The 17886-nt window shown below is 35.7% G+C and overlaps 3 protein-coding genes and 1 long non-coding RNA gene across 4 annotated transcripts; all 4 read right to left on the reverse strand.

The window, feature by feature from the left end:
* Nucleotides 1–1346: 1346 nt before the first annotated feature.
* On the reverse strand, nucleotides 1347–5189 carry LOC126055186 (uncharacterized). Its single transcript, XR_010276974.1, has 2 exons — nucleotides 1502–5189; nucleotides 1347–1417 (listed from the first exon to the last, which is right to left on the reverse strand). It is a non-coding gene; the product is annotated as an uncharacterized LOC126055186 (long non-coding RNA).
* Nucleotides 5190–10359: 5170 nt separating this feature from the next.
* LOC135117567 (larval cuticle protein F1) lies at nucleotides 10360–10906 on the reverse strand. Its single transcript, XM_064036974.1, has 3 exons — nucleotides 10838–10906; nucleotides 10524–10707; nucleotides 10360–10431 (listed from the first exon to the last, which is right to left on the reverse strand). The coding sequence occupies exons 1-3, from the start codon at nucleotides 10847–10849 to the stop codon at nucleotides 10373–10375; spliced, it is 255 nt and encodes an 84-aa protein (XP_063893044.1). The 5' UTR covers nucleotides 10850–10906; the 3' UTR covers nucleotides 10360–10372.
* A 2406-nt stretch (nucleotides 10907–13312) lies between these two features.
* LOC135117566 (pupal cuticle protein C1B-like) lies at nucleotides 13313–13935 on the reverse strand. Its single transcript, XM_064036973.1, has 2 exons — nucleotides 13831–13935; nucleotides 13313–13613 (listed from the first exon to the last, which is right to left on the reverse strand). Exons 1-2 carry the CDS (start codon nucleotides 13840–13842, stop codon nucleotides 13395–13397), a joined length of 231 nt encoding a protein of 76 aa, XP_063893043.1. The 5' UTR covers nucleotides 13843–13935; the 3' UTR covers nucleotides 13313–13394.
* A 3071-nt stretch (nucleotides 13936–17006) lies between these two features.
* On the reverse strand, nucleotides 17007–17625 carry LOC135117594 (pupal cuticle protein C1B-like). Its single transcript, XM_064037052.1, has 2 exons — nucleotides 17557–17625; nucleotides 17007–17273 (listed from the first exon to the last, which is right to left on the reverse strand). Exons 1-2 carry the CDS (start codon nucleotides 17569–17571, stop codon nucleotides 17052–17054), a joined length of 237 nt encoding a protein of 78 aa, XP_063893122.1. The 5' UTR covers nucleotides 17572–17625; the 3' UTR covers nucleotides 17007–17051.
* Between the last annotated feature and the right edge of the window lie 261 nt (nucleotides 17626–17886).

The following is a 17886-nucleotide window of genomic DNA, read 5'->3' on the forward strand; positions in this document are numbered from 1 at the left end:
ATGAAGGTGACATGATTTAAGCATAATGCTAATAGTTTCACTTTTGGGTAGATATGTACAACATAGGCTGGAATGGAATTTACAAACCTTCGGGGAAAATTGAAATATTTTTCATATTTGTATTATATATTTCTATTTAAATATTAACGATTTTCTTACCTTGGCATTGAGCTGCGTTTCTAACTTCTTATAGTAATAAGATATCTTTATTTACGAAACAAGACTGTTTTAGAAAATGTATGTAAAGTATTTTTATTTTACAATTCCACATGACGGTTTTATGGTAAAAGTATGGTTATTATAGTTTGGGCAAATGTGATTAGTGACAGTTTATTAATACCACACATCAATTGCGATTTTATGTTTACAGAAATACAATCGGCATCATTCCTGATTAAAACATTAATTACGATGTCGCCAAACTTAAGAGTATCCACACGTATAATTTTTGCGTCAATTGGATTCTGTTTCTGAAAACAGAGCAGCAAGATGAGAAAGAAGTCATATAAGTATATGTACTTAAATAGATCAGGTTAGAAAAATAGGAAGACACAAAATATACACTGATTTAAGAAATGTATTGACATATGTACCTAGAAGGAAGTGGTGAGACAATCATGAGTAAGTAAGTAAAGTCTGCCAGCACTTTTAAGATTAATTCTTGCCATTAATTAATTAGTCATGTTTTTCTCATTACTTTTACGACTACATTCTAGGTATTTGTACCTACCAAAAATATCTTTCATTTTCATTGTCAAAAATGTCCACTTTCATTTTAATACGACCATGCAGACGCAACTTAGCTTAACGCACGCAGAGTCACTTGCGTCCTGTATGTAACGTAATTTTGCCCTAACTTAGTTATTAATAAACAGAAAGTAACCTTTACATGATCTGACCTATTGAGTAGCAGGGGTCACTGGTTCCGCATGTGGAGAGGATGAATGAGAGGCAATTGCGAGAGGAAATTATGTCGTGCTTACGTAAGTGGAACTGTCGAGGGAGGCTTTATTAGGGCAAACATAATGAACCTCATTTTGAAAACTGCATCGGTGATTAGAATTAGCATGTCGTTCTAGGTAGGTATCTGACATCTTTAGTTTTGATTTAATATTATCAGAGCGGATGAGGTAATTTATATATGGACACATACAAGAGCATACAGTTTTGTAATGCATATTCCATTTATCTGAGACTCTCAAAGATTTAAAGATGATTTTAAAACAGAAAGCGAACAAATAGCGGTCTCTTTGCAAACTGTTTTTAAAACGTAAAATAAAACAAAGAAGTGGTGTTGGAATGACTGTATTATAATCTAATTTAATTATATTTCATTTTTAATAATATATAATGCTCCTTTCCTTATAATTGGATTAAACGTTGAGGTGTAATGAAATAAAGACCCAAGTTGTGTTCTCTGTGAAAACAAAAGTTTTATTTTATAATCCTATCTTATATTTTGAACACTACAATAACAAATTACAACAAAACATTCACTCACCTGTGAAAACAAAAGAAACAACATTTAATGCCCTTATTTCAGGTATTGATATCCCTTTTAAGAAACGTATTAACTTATAAAATATTAATGATGCAACCAACTTGTAAATTCCAAATGTCGTCCTCTCGGTGATGACATTCAAAATTCATCTATTAAATATAGAAGCGCGAGACGCGCGAAATTCAAAATTAAGAAAAGCGGCAATTTCAAATTAGGCATATGAATGTGATGGTTTTCTTTACATCTCCCTTACAGAGACAATTACAAGTGGGCACGCGCGTAATTGTTCATTAACTAACTTGTACTGGAGACAGCTTCGTTGTATGATAAAGATTTGATTCTGCTTTCTTGTGGCCAGTATCAACCTCATAAATGGAATTGGAAATCTTTTTCAGAATTTTATATGGTCCAATCCGTAGTTCATCCATCTTCTTCCTGTTCAGCCTATTTCCATTTTCAACATAGACCCAGTCTCCCACTTCCAATTTACACTCTTCTCTATGTCTGTCAAATATTTTTTATTATAATTATGGGATTTTAGTGTGTTTTCAAAGGCCAATTTTCTGTCCTTCCTCAGATCTTCTTTTGAATTTCTTAATTTCAATTCAAGTGGTAAAATATTTGTATTTTCTCCTTCCAAAAGGTACTTTGGAGAAAATTTCGTGACAGTGTGTTCAGTTTCGTTATATTTTCTCACACATTCCTGTGCAACCGTTGTCCATGCTGTTTTCTTCACACTCTCATTTGTTTTACATCGTATCTTGTTGACTATTGTTTGATTTAGTCTCTCATTGAGTCCATTTGAAAATGGTGCATCAACAGCAGTGAAAACTATTCTTATGTTTTCTTTATACAGAAATTGTTTAAATTCTTTAGAATTTATACCCGGTATTGGTCGGTTAATACCATATCAATATTGTAACTTTGTGTTACAATTTTATTAGTTTAATGAAATCACTGGAGCTTTGGTTTTAGACGTAAGAATATATGCATACCTTGTGAAGTGGTCAACCAGAAGATGTAAATATTTTTAGTTGATCTTGATCCTCCAAAGCCTCCAATGGTGTCGATGGATACAATTTCAAATGGTCGTGTTGCTGGACCTAAATGTGACATTAAACCATACTTTGACTTCCTCCTTGATTTGTTTTTATACAAATTTCACAGTCATCACAGGTTCGTTTAATGTTTGCAATAATATTCCTTGCTGTGTAGAATGGTGTTATTTTATTTATCATCTGAGTTCTTCCAATATGACAGTAAGTATTGTGGACATCTTTTATTAAATTTTTGCTAAGTTCTTCTGATAGTATAATTTTTTTCTTTCTAGTATTCTTTTGTAATAAATCTCATTCTCTAATGTTAGTTTTATTTTGCTATTTTCCAGGTCAAGATTTGTGCGCTGGTCTTTTTTATGTCTTCCAAGCTTATTAAATTTACTACTTTTAGAAAATCATCCGTATTGTCATAAGATTCCAGGACTGGATTTCTGCTTAAGCAGTCAGCTTCTTGATTTGTTTTTCCGGGGTTATATTTAAGTTTAAAATTATATTGCGATAAGTAATACATCAAATCACCTAGTTCCTCGTCAGTTCTAGCCTTGATGTTCATATTTTCTAGTGGTTTATGATCAGAATAAACCGTAAATTCTCTTCCCATAAGCCAATGTTGCCAGTATTTCAGAGCTTCCTTTACTGCTAGACATTCTAGGTATATTGCCTTTTCTTTTTTGAGATTCAGTTAACTTTTTGAAAAATATGCAACTGGCTTACTTTTTCCATTTGTGTCTTTCTGTTTCAATACTGCTCCCACTCCTTTGATACTGGCGTCTGTGTAAATGTCTATTGGTAGTTCTGGATCAAAAATTTTAGAATTGGTTTTGAACATAGTAATTTTTTATTTTGTCAAATGTTTCTTGACATTCTGCAGACCACACGAATTTGACATCTTTCCTCAATAAATTGTGTAATGGATTCAAGATGATTGCACTGTGTGGGACAAACTTATGATGAAAATTTATTTTTCCTAGAAATTGACGAATATTTTTCTTGTTTCTGGAACAGGAAAATTTTTGACAGCTGTTAGATAATCTTTCAGAGGGCTGACTGAATTGTTTTCAATTGTATGACCTAAATATGTGGCATAATGTTTTGCAAAAGTACATTTCGAAAATTTCAGTCTGAAACCTTCTGTTTGTATTGCTTCCAGAAGTCTTGATATGTGTGCTATATGGTCATCAAATGTTTTTGAAAATATGAGGACATCATCTATGAAATTTATCGCAAATCCAGAAAGTTTATATTTTCTTATGATGTTGCTCAATATTCTTTGGAAGATGGCTGGCGCAGTCTTCAATCCAAATGGGAGGCAAGTCCATTGGAAGTGGCCTTCTTGTGTTACGAATGCAGTTTTATGTCTATCTTGAATTTTCAAAGGAATTGACCAAAATGCTGAATTTATATCAAATGTAGAAAAGTACTTACAGTTTACAGTCTTTATCATAAGGTCTTCAATTAATGGAAAAGGTTGTGATTGAGGGACCACTATTTTATTCAATTCTCTGAAGTCAATACACAATCTTGTTTTTTCTTATCTTCTTTTTATATGCAAGAGTAACTGGCGCAGCAAATGGGCTATATGATTCTTCAATCAATTTATTTTTAAAAGTTTTGATATCTGATTTTCAGTTTCTTTTCTGTCTTCCGCTGTGCATCTATAGGGACGTTTATAGCAGTATTTATCCACCATCAAGTCAATGTGTGCTTCATAATTTCGTACACTGCCAACATCATATTTATCTTTTGCGAAAATTTGACTGTATTTTGTAGTCAACTTATCAATTTCTGATTGTTGATATAAATCTAAATGGTTTACATACATTTCAAATTTTTCCCAGTTAATATGTTCATTGAAGTTTATTTCAAAGTTTTTATAACCTCTTTATTTATGGTCTTCTTATTATCAAGTGAATCAGCACATTTTATCTGTAATTGTTCATCTTGAGTTAATCTAAATTTTTATGCAATCTAAGCCAATCAGGAAGTCATAATTAAAATTTTCATTTTCAACAACAAAACCTCCATTTCATGTTCAGTGTTGTATATTTTTACCTTAACTGTGACCATACCTTTTGTTTTTCTCACCATTAATAGTTTTCAAGTTTACTATTTGTAAATCACTTGGAACTTCTTTTTGTTGGATTTTTAGCAATTTAGCATTTATTAATGACACATTTGAACCAGAGTCATAAATTCCAAAACTGTTAAAGTGTCATTTAATAGCAACTCTATTTTTATTAATGGTGGCACCTCTAGTTTTGGATTCTTCTCATTTAATTCAATTTCCAATTCAGAGTTATTTACACTTTTCACTACTGCTTTTGATTTTTTCCATTAAACCAGCAATTTTCTTCAGGATGGTAACGTTTCCCTTTTTCTCATTGATACAGATTTGGCATGGTTTTCTCTTCAACTTTTTTGGCTTAGTGTCAGAATGTGCATAATTTTTCTTTTCATATTTATTCTTCGCAACTAGATGTTCCAGTTTCCCTATTTCATTGTAGAAATCTTCAGTTTCTTGTACAGCTTCTCTATCAATTTTATCAACCACATAGTTTGGTAAACCTGATGCTATGAGGTCTATAAGTGTCCCAGTATCAATAGTTTTTCTCACTTCGAGTAGTAATTTTTCTTTTCATTTTAATACGACCATGCAGACGCAACTTAGCTTAACGCACGCAGAGTCACTTGCGTCCTGTATGTAACGTAATTTTTGCCCTAACTTAGTTATTAATAAACAGAAAGTAACCTTTACATGATCTGACCTATTGAGTAGCAGGGGTCACTGGTTCCGCATGTGGAGAGGATGAATGAGAGGCAATTGCGAGAGGAAATTATGTCGTGCTTACGTAAGTAGAAACGTCGGAGGGACGCTTTATTAGGGCAAACATAATGAACCTCATTTTGAAAACTGCATCGGTGATTAGAATTAGTATGTTGTTCTAGGTATTTGACATCTTTGGTTTTGATATAAGATCAGAGCGGATGAGGTAATTTATATATGGACACATACAAGAGCATACAGTTTTGTAATGCATATTCCATTTATCTGAGACACTCAAAGATTTAAAGATGATTTTAAAGAGAAAGCGAACAAATAGCGGTCTGTTTGCAAACTGTTTTCAAAAACGTAAAATAAAACAAGGAAGTGGTGTTGCAATGACTGTATTATAATCTAATTTAATTATATTTCATTTTAATAATATATTAGAATAAATAAATCTGTTCATCGAGTGGCCGGTTAGATGTAGTAAGTGTACGGGGATGCGTAACTGTAGGCGGAGTACGCGGCGGGCGAGTAGACACTGTACGCTGAGTAGGCGACGGGTGCGGTGTACGCGGCCGCTACGGGCGCGGTGTACGTGGCCGCTACGGGAGCAGTGTAGCTCAGTACCAGAGGCTTCGCTGAGGCGAACGCCAGGAGAGCGACGAAGATCAGCTGGAATAAAAATAGATTTATTATGTAAAATCGTTAAATAAAGTAATGAAGGCTGTGTTTAAATCGCACAGAAAAAAACACATAAAATTATGTTATTCTCAAAACAAAATAATTAGAGCTTTAATTTGCCTTTTCATTGAACAGAGAGATAGCAATCAAACAATCATCAGGGAATCGAACCCTTATGCAAGGCGGTAATGCTTGCTACCTCTGGAAGGTAGTATCAGATAGGTATCTTAAAATTATAATTAAGTTTATATTTTGAAGAATTGAGGTACTGGTATTTAAACAACAAAACTAATGGGACTAAGACAATTAAGCAATAAAAATAAAAATCTAATTAAATACTTACGAATTTGAACATGTTGATTGTTTGTCTAAGTCAGACGAATACTGCCTACTGGTGAGACATCCCGGCTAATTTATAAGGAGTCAAAGATGGCCTCATTGTATTGGCAGAGGCACGGCGCCCGCGCACCTTGGCCAGACGTGCGCGATCGGGACCCGTGCGTGACATGAATATTTTTGACTGCACTTCGTATTAGGATATACAGGCTGTTGCTTTCGAATAGTCATTTTGACGATATAAATGTCGATTTGAGTTTATTTGTTATGGATTTAGAGTGATTCGCGAGATATCGTACGTACACTCAATTACTCGAACCTACCGCCAACACCAAACCGCCATGTAAAATAAAAATGAATAGCTTGGGTACTCTTGGCTACTGAATAATAATGTTGATTTAATTTTATGTGTATTTTTATATTCACTTCAATATCGAAACGAAATAAAGGTAAATATAGGAAAATCTAAACATTTTGCTGTACATCATATATTGGCGTTGACCTTACCACAGTCTCTCAAGAAGTTGAGTTTTTATAATTCTACATGATGTTATTAAACTATACATAAGTAAGTGTATATCTAATTGAACTTGCTTGACAATTTTTTATTTTCTTGTACTGAATTTCACCATGTTTGAAATAAAAACCTAGACCTAAACCTATCTAGAAAATGAGCAACAAAATACGTTTGTTATATGGGCCCCCAAAATATTTATTGCATTCCAGTTTTCAGTATTTGTTGCAGCGGCAACAGAAATACATCATCTGTGAACAACTCTCTAACTATCACGGTTCATGAGATACAGCCTGGTGACAAACGGACGGACAGAGGAACGAAAACAATAGGGTCCCGTTTTACCCTTTGGGTACGGAACCCTAAAATTGATAGCGTTTTTATACATATTTAAAGAATAGTTTTGGCCACAACCTGTATATTGGCAGTAGCTTCTATACGGCGTAATCTACCCGCAAGGATCTCGCGTCATGCGTGTAGAACGTTCGATGTGCGCAAGCGTCGAGACACTCGCGCCAGCGGACGCACCACTAAATCAGGTGTTGACGTTCAAGGTCACCATAACACTCCCAACTTGGAGTGACCTTGAACTTGATTTTGGTGCTACTATATTTTATAACCGATCCTTCAATGTTTGTGATCGCTGGCTGACATAAGGTCGGACTGTCAAGGCTTGCTTCCGTTACAGGAAAACATTGAAAGTAAATGTAGGTTAATTAATATGCAAATGGTGGGTCATTGGTTATTTTAAAGGAGTTCTTTACAGGGTTATATTAGATGTCTTTCTGGTGGAATTATTTTGCGTTGACTAAAATTCAATTGACAGATTCAAGGTTTAAAACCATCTCCATCTGTAGAATCGAGTGGAAATGCAAGAACAGTATTCTTGCATTTTCCTATATTATTTTCATGTAAAATATAGCAAATGCATATTCAAAAGATGTGTAGTCTCTTCATTCAGAATTTATAACATCAGTGCCAGATTGATAAAATTCTGGGAAGACTGATTTATTCAGGCTAGATTAGAATATTTATAGGAAACGGCTGGTTGCACAACTATGACTGGCTCATTACGATAATTGTTCAGGTTAGACAGGTGAGCATGAAACAAATGACAGTGGCAAATACACGGCTCTGAAAACCTTTTGTGTCTGAAAAGATGTCAATAAACCTATTAATTTTATGACTGAAAACACTATTACCTAAATGTACTGTTGGAGGTGACATTTTAAAACAATTGTCTATGATGTAGAAGGTGCTCTTAAAATATATTTTAACTTGTGTAACTAGATGTTTTTCCGCGGTAAAATATAATCTACGTTACTCCGGAATAGTGAGAAACTAACAAAATATATTCCTCTTTACTATATTAGTGAAGATTTCTACTAAAATGGCATTTTAAATAATTTTCTCTTCAGATAAAGCTATATCTACTACTAATATCTAAGTATAATATACCTACTTTGTGTTTGCCTTTCAATATCATTATATGTCTCGTTTATTATGATTTACCTAATACTGATTGATATTTGCCTCAACTGGGTAATAGCTTGGCAATCACTGCTTATTATTTAAGTCGATCTTAAAAATATTACATGCATAGGTATAAATTACATCATCTAAGAACCCATTTAAAATTTTGAAGCATAGAAATATGTTTGTCCGGCTCGTGACTCGATGAATCAGTAGGTTTTCCCAAACTTGCTTAGTATTCAATCGCTATTTGCATGTCAAATAGAATGTTTCATGAACATACTTTGTGGAACAATAAACAATAATGGCACATAGTTTTGAATTAGCACAATCGATTTTTAAAAATAAATGCTGATTGTTCTGTCCTTTTATTTATATAGGTACCTAAAATCATTGCGGTTGGAGTTCTGTCGCAGTATAAATAAGTAGGTACTTAATGCATAGACTGAATTTTTTACAATTTCAATCACGCATGGCAATATAAAATAGAAAAAGTGTACCTACACACCTAATATTTTATTACTTTTCATAAATATAGGTAAACGCAGTTGAAACCTATTTAATTGCTTCTGTGTCTTTGCCCTTTAGAAGCTTTCGTCACATCTTATGTCGTAATAAAGCTTATTGATTAACATGCATAAATACCTATCTGCTACGTCACAATGTATCGCTTCATGAGTCCATTATGACGTCATTTCACGGAGCAGGTCACAATTAACACCCTCGAAGCAACCCAGTCATGTGATGTAATATTCTGCCTATTGATGTCACACAATACACTGATTGTTCTAACCTATTGCTATGTCAAGATAAACCGGAATAAAACAAAATGATGATTGTCGACCGCATGAATAACAATTCTCCAGAAATTACAAAAATTGCAAATTGTGATGTGGTGCAATCATACATTTATCTGGGGGCCTTAATAACGAACAACGGTGGATGTATCGACGAAGTCAAAAGGCGTATGGCGATCTCCAGATCTGCAATGGACAAGCTGAGGAAAATATGGAGGAATCGCAACATTTTAGAGCCACAAAGATCCGACTAGTACGGACACTCGTATTCCCCATATTCCTGTATGCCGCAGAAACGTGGACCCTTCGGGAGGTAGAGAGGAAGAAGATAGACGCCCTAGAGATGTGGTGCTGGAGAAGAATGCTCGGAGTATCGTGGACTGAATTTCGTACCAACGAATCTATACTTCGAGAACTAGGCATCAAGCAACGTCTATCGTCTTTGGTACAGTCTCGTATCCTCAGTTATTTTGGTCACGTATGCCGCCGAGGTGAGGTGGCTATTGAGCGACTTGTGGTTCAGGGCAGGGTTGAGGGTACCAGGCCACGAGGAAGATCGCCTATGAGGTGGACTGACCAGATAAAAGCGGCAGTAAATGGCTCATCGTCACTCTACGAATGCACGAGGAAGGCGGCCATCAGAGAGGAGTGGCGGCGGGTTGTAAAGCTTGCCACCAACACCTGAAGTGATGACCACGACCACTCTGTCAAGAGTGATAACGACAAAGAAGAAGAATTGCTATGTCGCAACGCACCAAACACTAATTAGTTTATTCGGTTATGATCTAGTTGCTATGTTGAACTAGGTTCTAGTATTTTCTCTATTTTGGTGAATTATGTCATAATGGGATACCTAACAAACATATTATTTACATTTGTTGTAGTAAACCACTACATTGTACGACAGGGTGATTTTTTGACTCATTATGGATATAAAAAATGTGAGTCGTAAAACACTGTAAAGATATATTGGTTTATTTTGAGACTGGGCGATATGGAATAAGTTAAAATGTTGAAATATTTGTACATAAAACTCATAAATCTTTTCAAAATACCTCGGCATTTTACTACTGCAGAAGTACTTGTAAGATATAATCATATGCTTGATTGCAGACCCATGGCGCAGGTTTACTTATTGAGTAGGGTTTTACGTTAACAAGAGAAAAGGCAAAACTTAGGTATTTTAAATTGTCATGTTGCTAATTAAATATATACATTATTTAATTTCAGGCCATAGTCTTCGTTTTACTTGAGTAGGACTGGAGCTTTGTAGGCAGCAGCTACGAGAGGTGCTGAGTAGGCATTGTACGCGGCAACGGAGGAAGTGTAAGCGGCGGCGTAGGGTGAAGCGTAGGCAGTGTACGCAGCTGCTACGGGGGCGGTGTACGCGGCGGCAACGGGGCGGTGTATGCAGCGGCTACAGGGGCGGTGTACGCGGCGGCTACGGGAGCAGTGTACGCGGCCGCTACGGGAGCAGTGTAGGCTGCAGCGACTGGGGCCGCTACCAGAGGTGCGGAGTAGGCCACGGAATGGATACCGGGCTTGGCGGCCGCGACGGCGAAGAGAGCAGCGAAGATCACCTGTAAAGAAAATAAGGTCACGATCAGGTTAATTATAAATTAGATTCATAACTAATAATTAATTATTTTCACAATTTTATAGTCAACTTTGTTCAAACAAAGAACGTTGATGAAAACTTTTTAAACATACCAGTTTGCACATTTTGTTTAGTTGGTTTGTGTGTCTTGTTGAGGACGAAATGAGTGAATGATACTTCTGTTCAAAGCCCAGGACTTTAAATACTAAAGTCACTACGAAAGAAATTCCATGACAATACAATGTGCCAACACATCATGTGCAACGTTGCTCGAATTCAAGATAAACATCGAGGATGAAGTCATGTAAAACGAAACCAGTTCTTTTTTAAATTTGCTCACATTTTGCTCCTTAAAATTGTGACTAGATCTTTTTAAGTACGAATTCCTTCAATAAAACCTTGCAGTAAATGAAAGCTCGATAAGTAGTTAGCAAAATGAAATAAACTACATTTTGGGTTTACTTTCTTGGTTCACTCGCGTATATCACATGACAATCATTATTCAAGATGCGCCACTTTCGTTGCGTCAGAGGTCAGCTTGTGCGTGTCCACTGTTACAAATGTTAAGACTAGTTGCGCATGCGACTATGTGGAGGTCAATGCGCCTATTTAAACTGGATGATTAATCAGATCACTTATAAATGCTTTTTACTATTGTTGGAGTTTAGATGTGTTATCGTAAGTGGTAGTTAGTCTGAACTTGATTTTTTCCAAAGATGGTAGTTCTTTTAGTTGGCACTACGAGTTTCCAGTAATCGTGAACCTACACATCCTTTTCATATTCACCTTTAAGAGCTTTTGATATCTGGAACGTTTCTCTAAAAATGTGAAAAACCTTTAAAACATATGTTACCGGAATACTGGAATGTTCACTCTACATATTAACTTTTAACTTTATGTTTAAAGTGTGTAGTACAAACACAATATAAATAAATATATTTGAATCGCTCATCGATAGATTAGAGTACCTACACTGCAAACCTTTAGTCGACCGATAGTTTTCATAAATCAGTATGAAGAATAATGGTAGTACGCACATTAAGGGTATTTAGCCGGTAACAGACCGACTGAAAATATTGATAGGAATCAAGATTTTCTTTAAAAATATAGCCTTCCTTCGAGTCAATTTTCGGTCATCTGCTTAGCCTGCAGCATGCATTTAAGATCAGTAGGGCCGAAAACCTACTTTTGCACTGCCTGCGGCATGTTAGAAAAATAAATTCAGTTGATTTCTGGAGACATTTGGTAAAGTCATCATACATGGTTCTTCAGGGATACGATCTATTGAAATTTTATCAAAGTTATTTGCGCAAAAGAACGCATTCAATTTTTTCTTTTGGGTTATACAAACACCTATTAATTTTATTTAAGTGAGAATAAATACACTATATTTACAAACTTTAACTACTTTACTAAATATAAAATACTATACACCAAACATAAAACATCATTAATTACTATAAAAACAAACGGGATTGTATGATTAAAATTCGTAACTGTGCTATATACTTAACGCGTAACTGGTATATTCTAAGTATATAGGTACTTAGGTTAGTGGGCTTATATCACAGTACCTACCCTCATATTCATTTTATAATACATGTTTCTTGATGTTACCAGTAGATTAGGATGATCAGATCAGAACAACGCTCTGGAAATTTCTGAACAGGCCTGGGAATGAAAGAATTTCCACCACCGTGGAGCTCACATAGCAGTTAGGGCCGATACTCAATTGTAAATAAATATCGTTCCTAAATGTTACAACTGCAATTTCAGTCGATTTTACGTCATTAGATCATCGGAAAGAGCTCTAATAGGTTTTGGTTCCTTCTGAAAATGTATCCATGTCTCACGAGCCATTTCTTTCAATTGAATTGAGATTAGATTTTTCAGTTTCAGGCTAAACTGGCCTTAGTATAAAGTATCATTTTCATCTTTACATCTCTTTATATTCCTTAAAAGTTAGGTCTTGATGCCTTGACATAATGATAGAAAATAGAGTGATTCTTGTCCAATTTTGTGCCTTATTTCCTTAGGACTGATAGTAAAATAACTGATAGTAAAATAAGCCCTCTTCAAAATAGCATCACAAGGGTTGTTTTTCGTCTGGTGTTCATAACCCCAATTCGCTGAAATTATGAAACAATGCGTTTTTCCTAAGCACTTTCATTAACTATGTTTAGGAAAAGTTCATGTCATGTTATCAAAATTAGGTCGACTCGAATGTACCTAATGGTATTAAAATATAATGTAGTTAGTTGCTGCATCTCCATTACAATTCTGTACTATACGGATTACTAAGTTCTAACATATTTATTGGAGTTAAAAATGTTTTGTTCTATGGTAACTTGCTATTAAACATGCAGAATTCAGGCAATAACCTATATTAGCTACCTACGCTCTGTTAATAAAAATAAAGCTTCATTACAATGAGAGCTTAAAGAATACCATCTAGCGCTGAAAGGATTCATTAATTCCAGATCTATTGGTAAGTTGTTTTGGTTTTATAACTTAAATACTTATTATATTTAGGCTTATGTGCATATATTATGTAAAAGGATATCATTAGTATTATTAATGAAAATACATTTTGTGATCTACGTTATACTTTTATTATTCGTTATCGTCTCTCTCATTTGTCGAAGGTATATAGTTCATTGAGGTGTCCAGTTACTTCTTGAGGTAGTAAGCGGCGTAGGGTGAGGCGTAGGGGTATGCGGAGTAGGCGGCGAGCGGCGCGGAGTAGGCGGAGTAGGCGAGCGGCGCGGTGTAGGCAGCAGCCACCGGCGCGGTGTACGCCGCCGCCACGGGCGCCGTGTATGCCGCGCTGTACAGCACGCCGGGCTTGGGCTCGGCCATCGCTACGGCCAACAGGCAGATGAATACGAACTGAAAGAAAATAAAAACAAATTTAATATTTTTCAGGGTTTAAACCAAAACTTCATCATTTGTTCTTGCTCTTTGACACCAAGTTTAGGTTAAAAGACAATGATTTAAAATTCACTGCACATTAATTTTATGCACTGCACATAACGAACATTACAGTGATTAAAATCTAGTTAAACAAATGTGGTGCGTGACCAAGTAATCAAGAATGTTGACTCACGTATTTGAACATTTTGTTTGTTGTTGTCACTGAGCTGCTGATGCACTGAATGATACCAAAGCTACTGCAGTGACCAACTTTATAGTAAAGACGAAGGACAGTGGACGTAATGCTTGAGGTTAAGCGTGGTTTGGTGGACACTGCGAACGGAATAGCAAGTAGCTACCGTGTGAAGTTCAAACGAAAGTAAGTGTTAAGGAAACTCGTATGCCACAAAGGGTTCGAATGTAAACGGTGCGTTTTGTAAACAAAATTAATTACACTCTTATGGTATTTCTAGCTGTAACGAATATGATATTGAATGTTTCAAAATTAAAATGCAGAAATACAACACAATTTATGGTCAATTCGTTTCAAATTAAATCAAAAAGCTTTTATTTAAAGTAGGCCGAAAATCAGAACTTTTAGAACGTCAGAATCACATGTGGGGGTCAGAATCACTACCCCTAAAACATCTACACTTCATTTTTTAATAGGTAAACTAAATTATATAGTAAGAAGATTTTTTGTATATTAAATTAGCTTATTCACTTTAAGATGTTTAATAGGGTATTTTAGTCTAGATGAGAAAAAAATTAAAAGTGTATTACAACGATTGTTTAGAGGAAAAGCAATCGGGAAATGTTAGTTTCACTTCGTAAGGTACATAAATATATTTTTTATTGCAGTTTAAAGTTTTTAAGTTTTTTTATCTGTCTTTGAACACTACGAAATGTCGCCGCCATGCTAATGACGTCATTACGGTAGTAAACAACTTTTAACCAAGTGTTTCTCATATTTATATCCACTGGTACTTGAATCCATAATTTGTCTGGTGTTTTTACACTAGTATTCTCACATTCAGAAACAACACACCAACGATACGGACTCATTATTAAAATTTTCAATACATATCAAAATATGTATTAATGACAGCTGTAGTTTGTTTACAAACGTAATGACGCCATGACCAAAAAACAATCATGGCGTCCGTTGTGTGCCGCGTTTTCGCGAAATACGCGCGAAATTTGAAATAATGATAAAACAATTAATTTATATTCGTACATAACGTGAGAAAAAAAAATATTTTTAATTTTTTAGAGATATATTAAGACTAAAGAATTTATTTAAGATATATTTCAAAAATGCATGTAATACCCTATTGTGAGTTTGCGACCTAGAATAATTCTTAAAAAGGCATATTTCGTGTTGCAAAGCTCTGTGCTAGAATAAGGTCTCATTGTAATGTGAATCTAATAGCTACCTTATTGTGTCTGTTAGAGTTTCAGCAATTGATACTAGTTTCATGAGACATGATTTTGTTTACTAGAACCAAACTATGAACAGTCATCATCAGCCACAGGATGTAAGTTACTGAATACATAGGCCACTTAAGGTAGAATTCCGTGGATCGCGGCTGTCGCAGCCGCGCGCGCGGCTGCGACAGCGGTGCCATAAATTTTCATAGGTTGACTATTGTCAACGTTGTGTTGTGAATTGTAGCCGCGATCCACGGAGTTCTACCTTTACGTTGATTTCAAAATTTCCGTTTGAAAAAGGCCTGCGATCCGTACCTTTGTCGTTGTTGGCCGTCCCACGCTGCACTTGCTAATTCGTCATCTCCACTCTACTCGAGTGAAGATCCTTTCGGCCATCGTTTCTTCGTGCTATGTGGCCAGTGCATTACCATTTCGTGATTTACGAGTATCCGTACAAACAATAAGTCATCTAAAACTTTAAAGATAACGGGGCTATATTCATGGGGTAGACTGTATCATTGGAGATGAAAAAATATTTTAGTTATTTTAATAATCGTAATCAAATACATAATATAAATACTGTGTACCTCATTTTAAATCAGTTCAGACCGTCAGTGCTACTTTTGCATTTATACTACTAGTAACTATAGATATAGGCTACAGTTTTTCTTTTGTGCCTGTAGTCGTGCCCTAAAAGTTTAAAAAGTTGAGTGTCCGTCGGTATTATCAAGTAGAGGTATACATTAATGGTGGTAATTATAACTTATGGAATTATATCTTTTTGTATCACCGCACAGTGGTTTCATAATGAAAGACAATATTTAACAGGTAAATTGCAGGGTCAGTGTGGAAAATATATGATATAGGGTTCAATGTGATAGTATTTTTTCCACTCCTGTAGTGTGTCCTTAGAGTGCGCGCACGCTAAAAAGATTTAGTCGGCCGATAGTTGATTTTTGATCATCAATCAGTACAGGTAAAGATAAATGGAAATAAACACGTAACAACGATTAGGCATTTGTTCGGTGTCAGACCGACTAAAAAGATCATAAAAGTCAAGATCTTCTTAAAAAATAAACTATCAAGGGCCGATTAAATAGTCTACAGTGTGCTTAGAAAGATAGTGCTGATTCTTTTTTAGTCTTTTTTGTTAAATTTTATTCAGTACATGGGAAAAAAACATCATCGTTAATATGTTAGAGTCGACTTACATAGTCTAACAGGATGCAGCAGAGGAAATTTTCCGCATAATATCTAAGTGTCTTTTTTATTTTATTCGTTTTTATTTTTTCAGAATTACCTGGCTCTGTTACAATTATGTGCCTCGTTAAGTCCCGGTCGGTAGGTCCCGGCTGTCATTGAACATCCTTGGCAGTCGTTACGGGTAGTCAGAAGCCAGTAAGGCTGACACCAGTCTAACCAAGGGGTATCGGGTTGCCTGGGTAACTGGGTTGAGGAGGTCAGATAGGCAGTCGCTTCTTGCAAAGCACTGGTACTCAGCTGAATCCGGTTACACTGGAAGCCGACCCCAACATAGTTGGGAAAAGGCTCGGAGGATGATGATGTGTTACAATTATGTGCCTGTTACAATTGTGTACAATTATGTGCCTACTTGATTTGATTTATACCTAATTCGAAGAATACTCTGTCGATTTTTTTAAATAGGTTCAGCAGTTTCGGAGCTTTTAGGGTACTAATAAACAAAATAATATTTCTTGTCAATATCATCTTTTTTAACCGACTTCCAATAAAGGTCAAAAGGATTTTTCTTATAAAGAAATGGTATCTGAGATGATTTCTCTGCTGCTATTCAGTATTCAAGTATGTAGTGATGAATGTGCAATCTGAGAATAATCCTATTTTTGGGTTTAGTTTATTTTCATGATGTGTGTTGTTGTAAGAAGGGTTGACTTGTGTAGTCCAGTAATAAAAAACATATTTGAGCGGTGGTAGCTACTGTTGTTTATTCATTTGTTTACGAAATTATTTCTTCAGGAGGTAAGCGGCGGCGTAGGGTGAGGCGTAGGGGTAGGCGGAGTAGGCGGCGAGCGGCGCGGAGTAGGCGGAGTAGGCGAGCGGCGCGGTGTAGGCAGCAGCCACCGGCGCGGTGTACGCCGCCGCCACGGGCGCCGTGTATGCCGCGCTGTACAGCACGCCGGGCTTGGGCTCAGCCATGGCCGCCACCAGCATGCAGGCGAATACGAACTGAAAAGAGACACCACATTTTATTACAATCCAAGTGAAGTCTGGCCTATGTTGAGTCCACTTGTGTTTTATTTACAAAAGGCTGTAACTGAAAGCCTGGGGACACTAAGGCAACTGTACGAAATTTGAGTTTGTGAACAAGCTGCTAGGTACACCACTATTGAACCATTGTTAAAAATAGGCAACCACTGTATTTAAAATTCCACTATTAAACCACTTTTACATAGGTATTTCACTTTTATCATGTAAGTTTTGTTACACCTGAAAGCTATATAATACACACCATATATTTGAACATCTTGACTGTTTTCACTGAGTTGCTTGTGCACTGAATGATACTAAAGATGTAATAGCTACGAATTTTATAGTAAGTTGAGAAGGCCAAATGCACGCAACGTGAGGTTAATCGAGAACGCTGGTGCGCGCGGAATATACATGAGTTTCCTTCAATCAGCAGTGTCGGTGAATTGTCAATTGAGCTTCACGTAATATATTAGAAGTTTGTTAATATTTTCATCCTAATATAAGTATAATATTGGTTGTATAGATTTTTTATCCGTCTTAATATTAACTTTCTATGCAACAAATCCTAAAGGAGACAAATATGCGTCAA

The sequence above is a fragment of the Helicoverpa armigera genome, chromosome 11 (genome assembly GCF_030705265.1).
Source record: "Helicoverpa armigera isolate CAAS_96S chromosome 11, ASM3070526v1, whole genome shotgun sequence".
NCBI classification, from domain to species: domain Eukaryota; kingdom Metazoa; phylum Arthropoda; class Insecta; order Lepidoptera; family Noctuidae; genus Helicoverpa; species Helicoverpa armigera.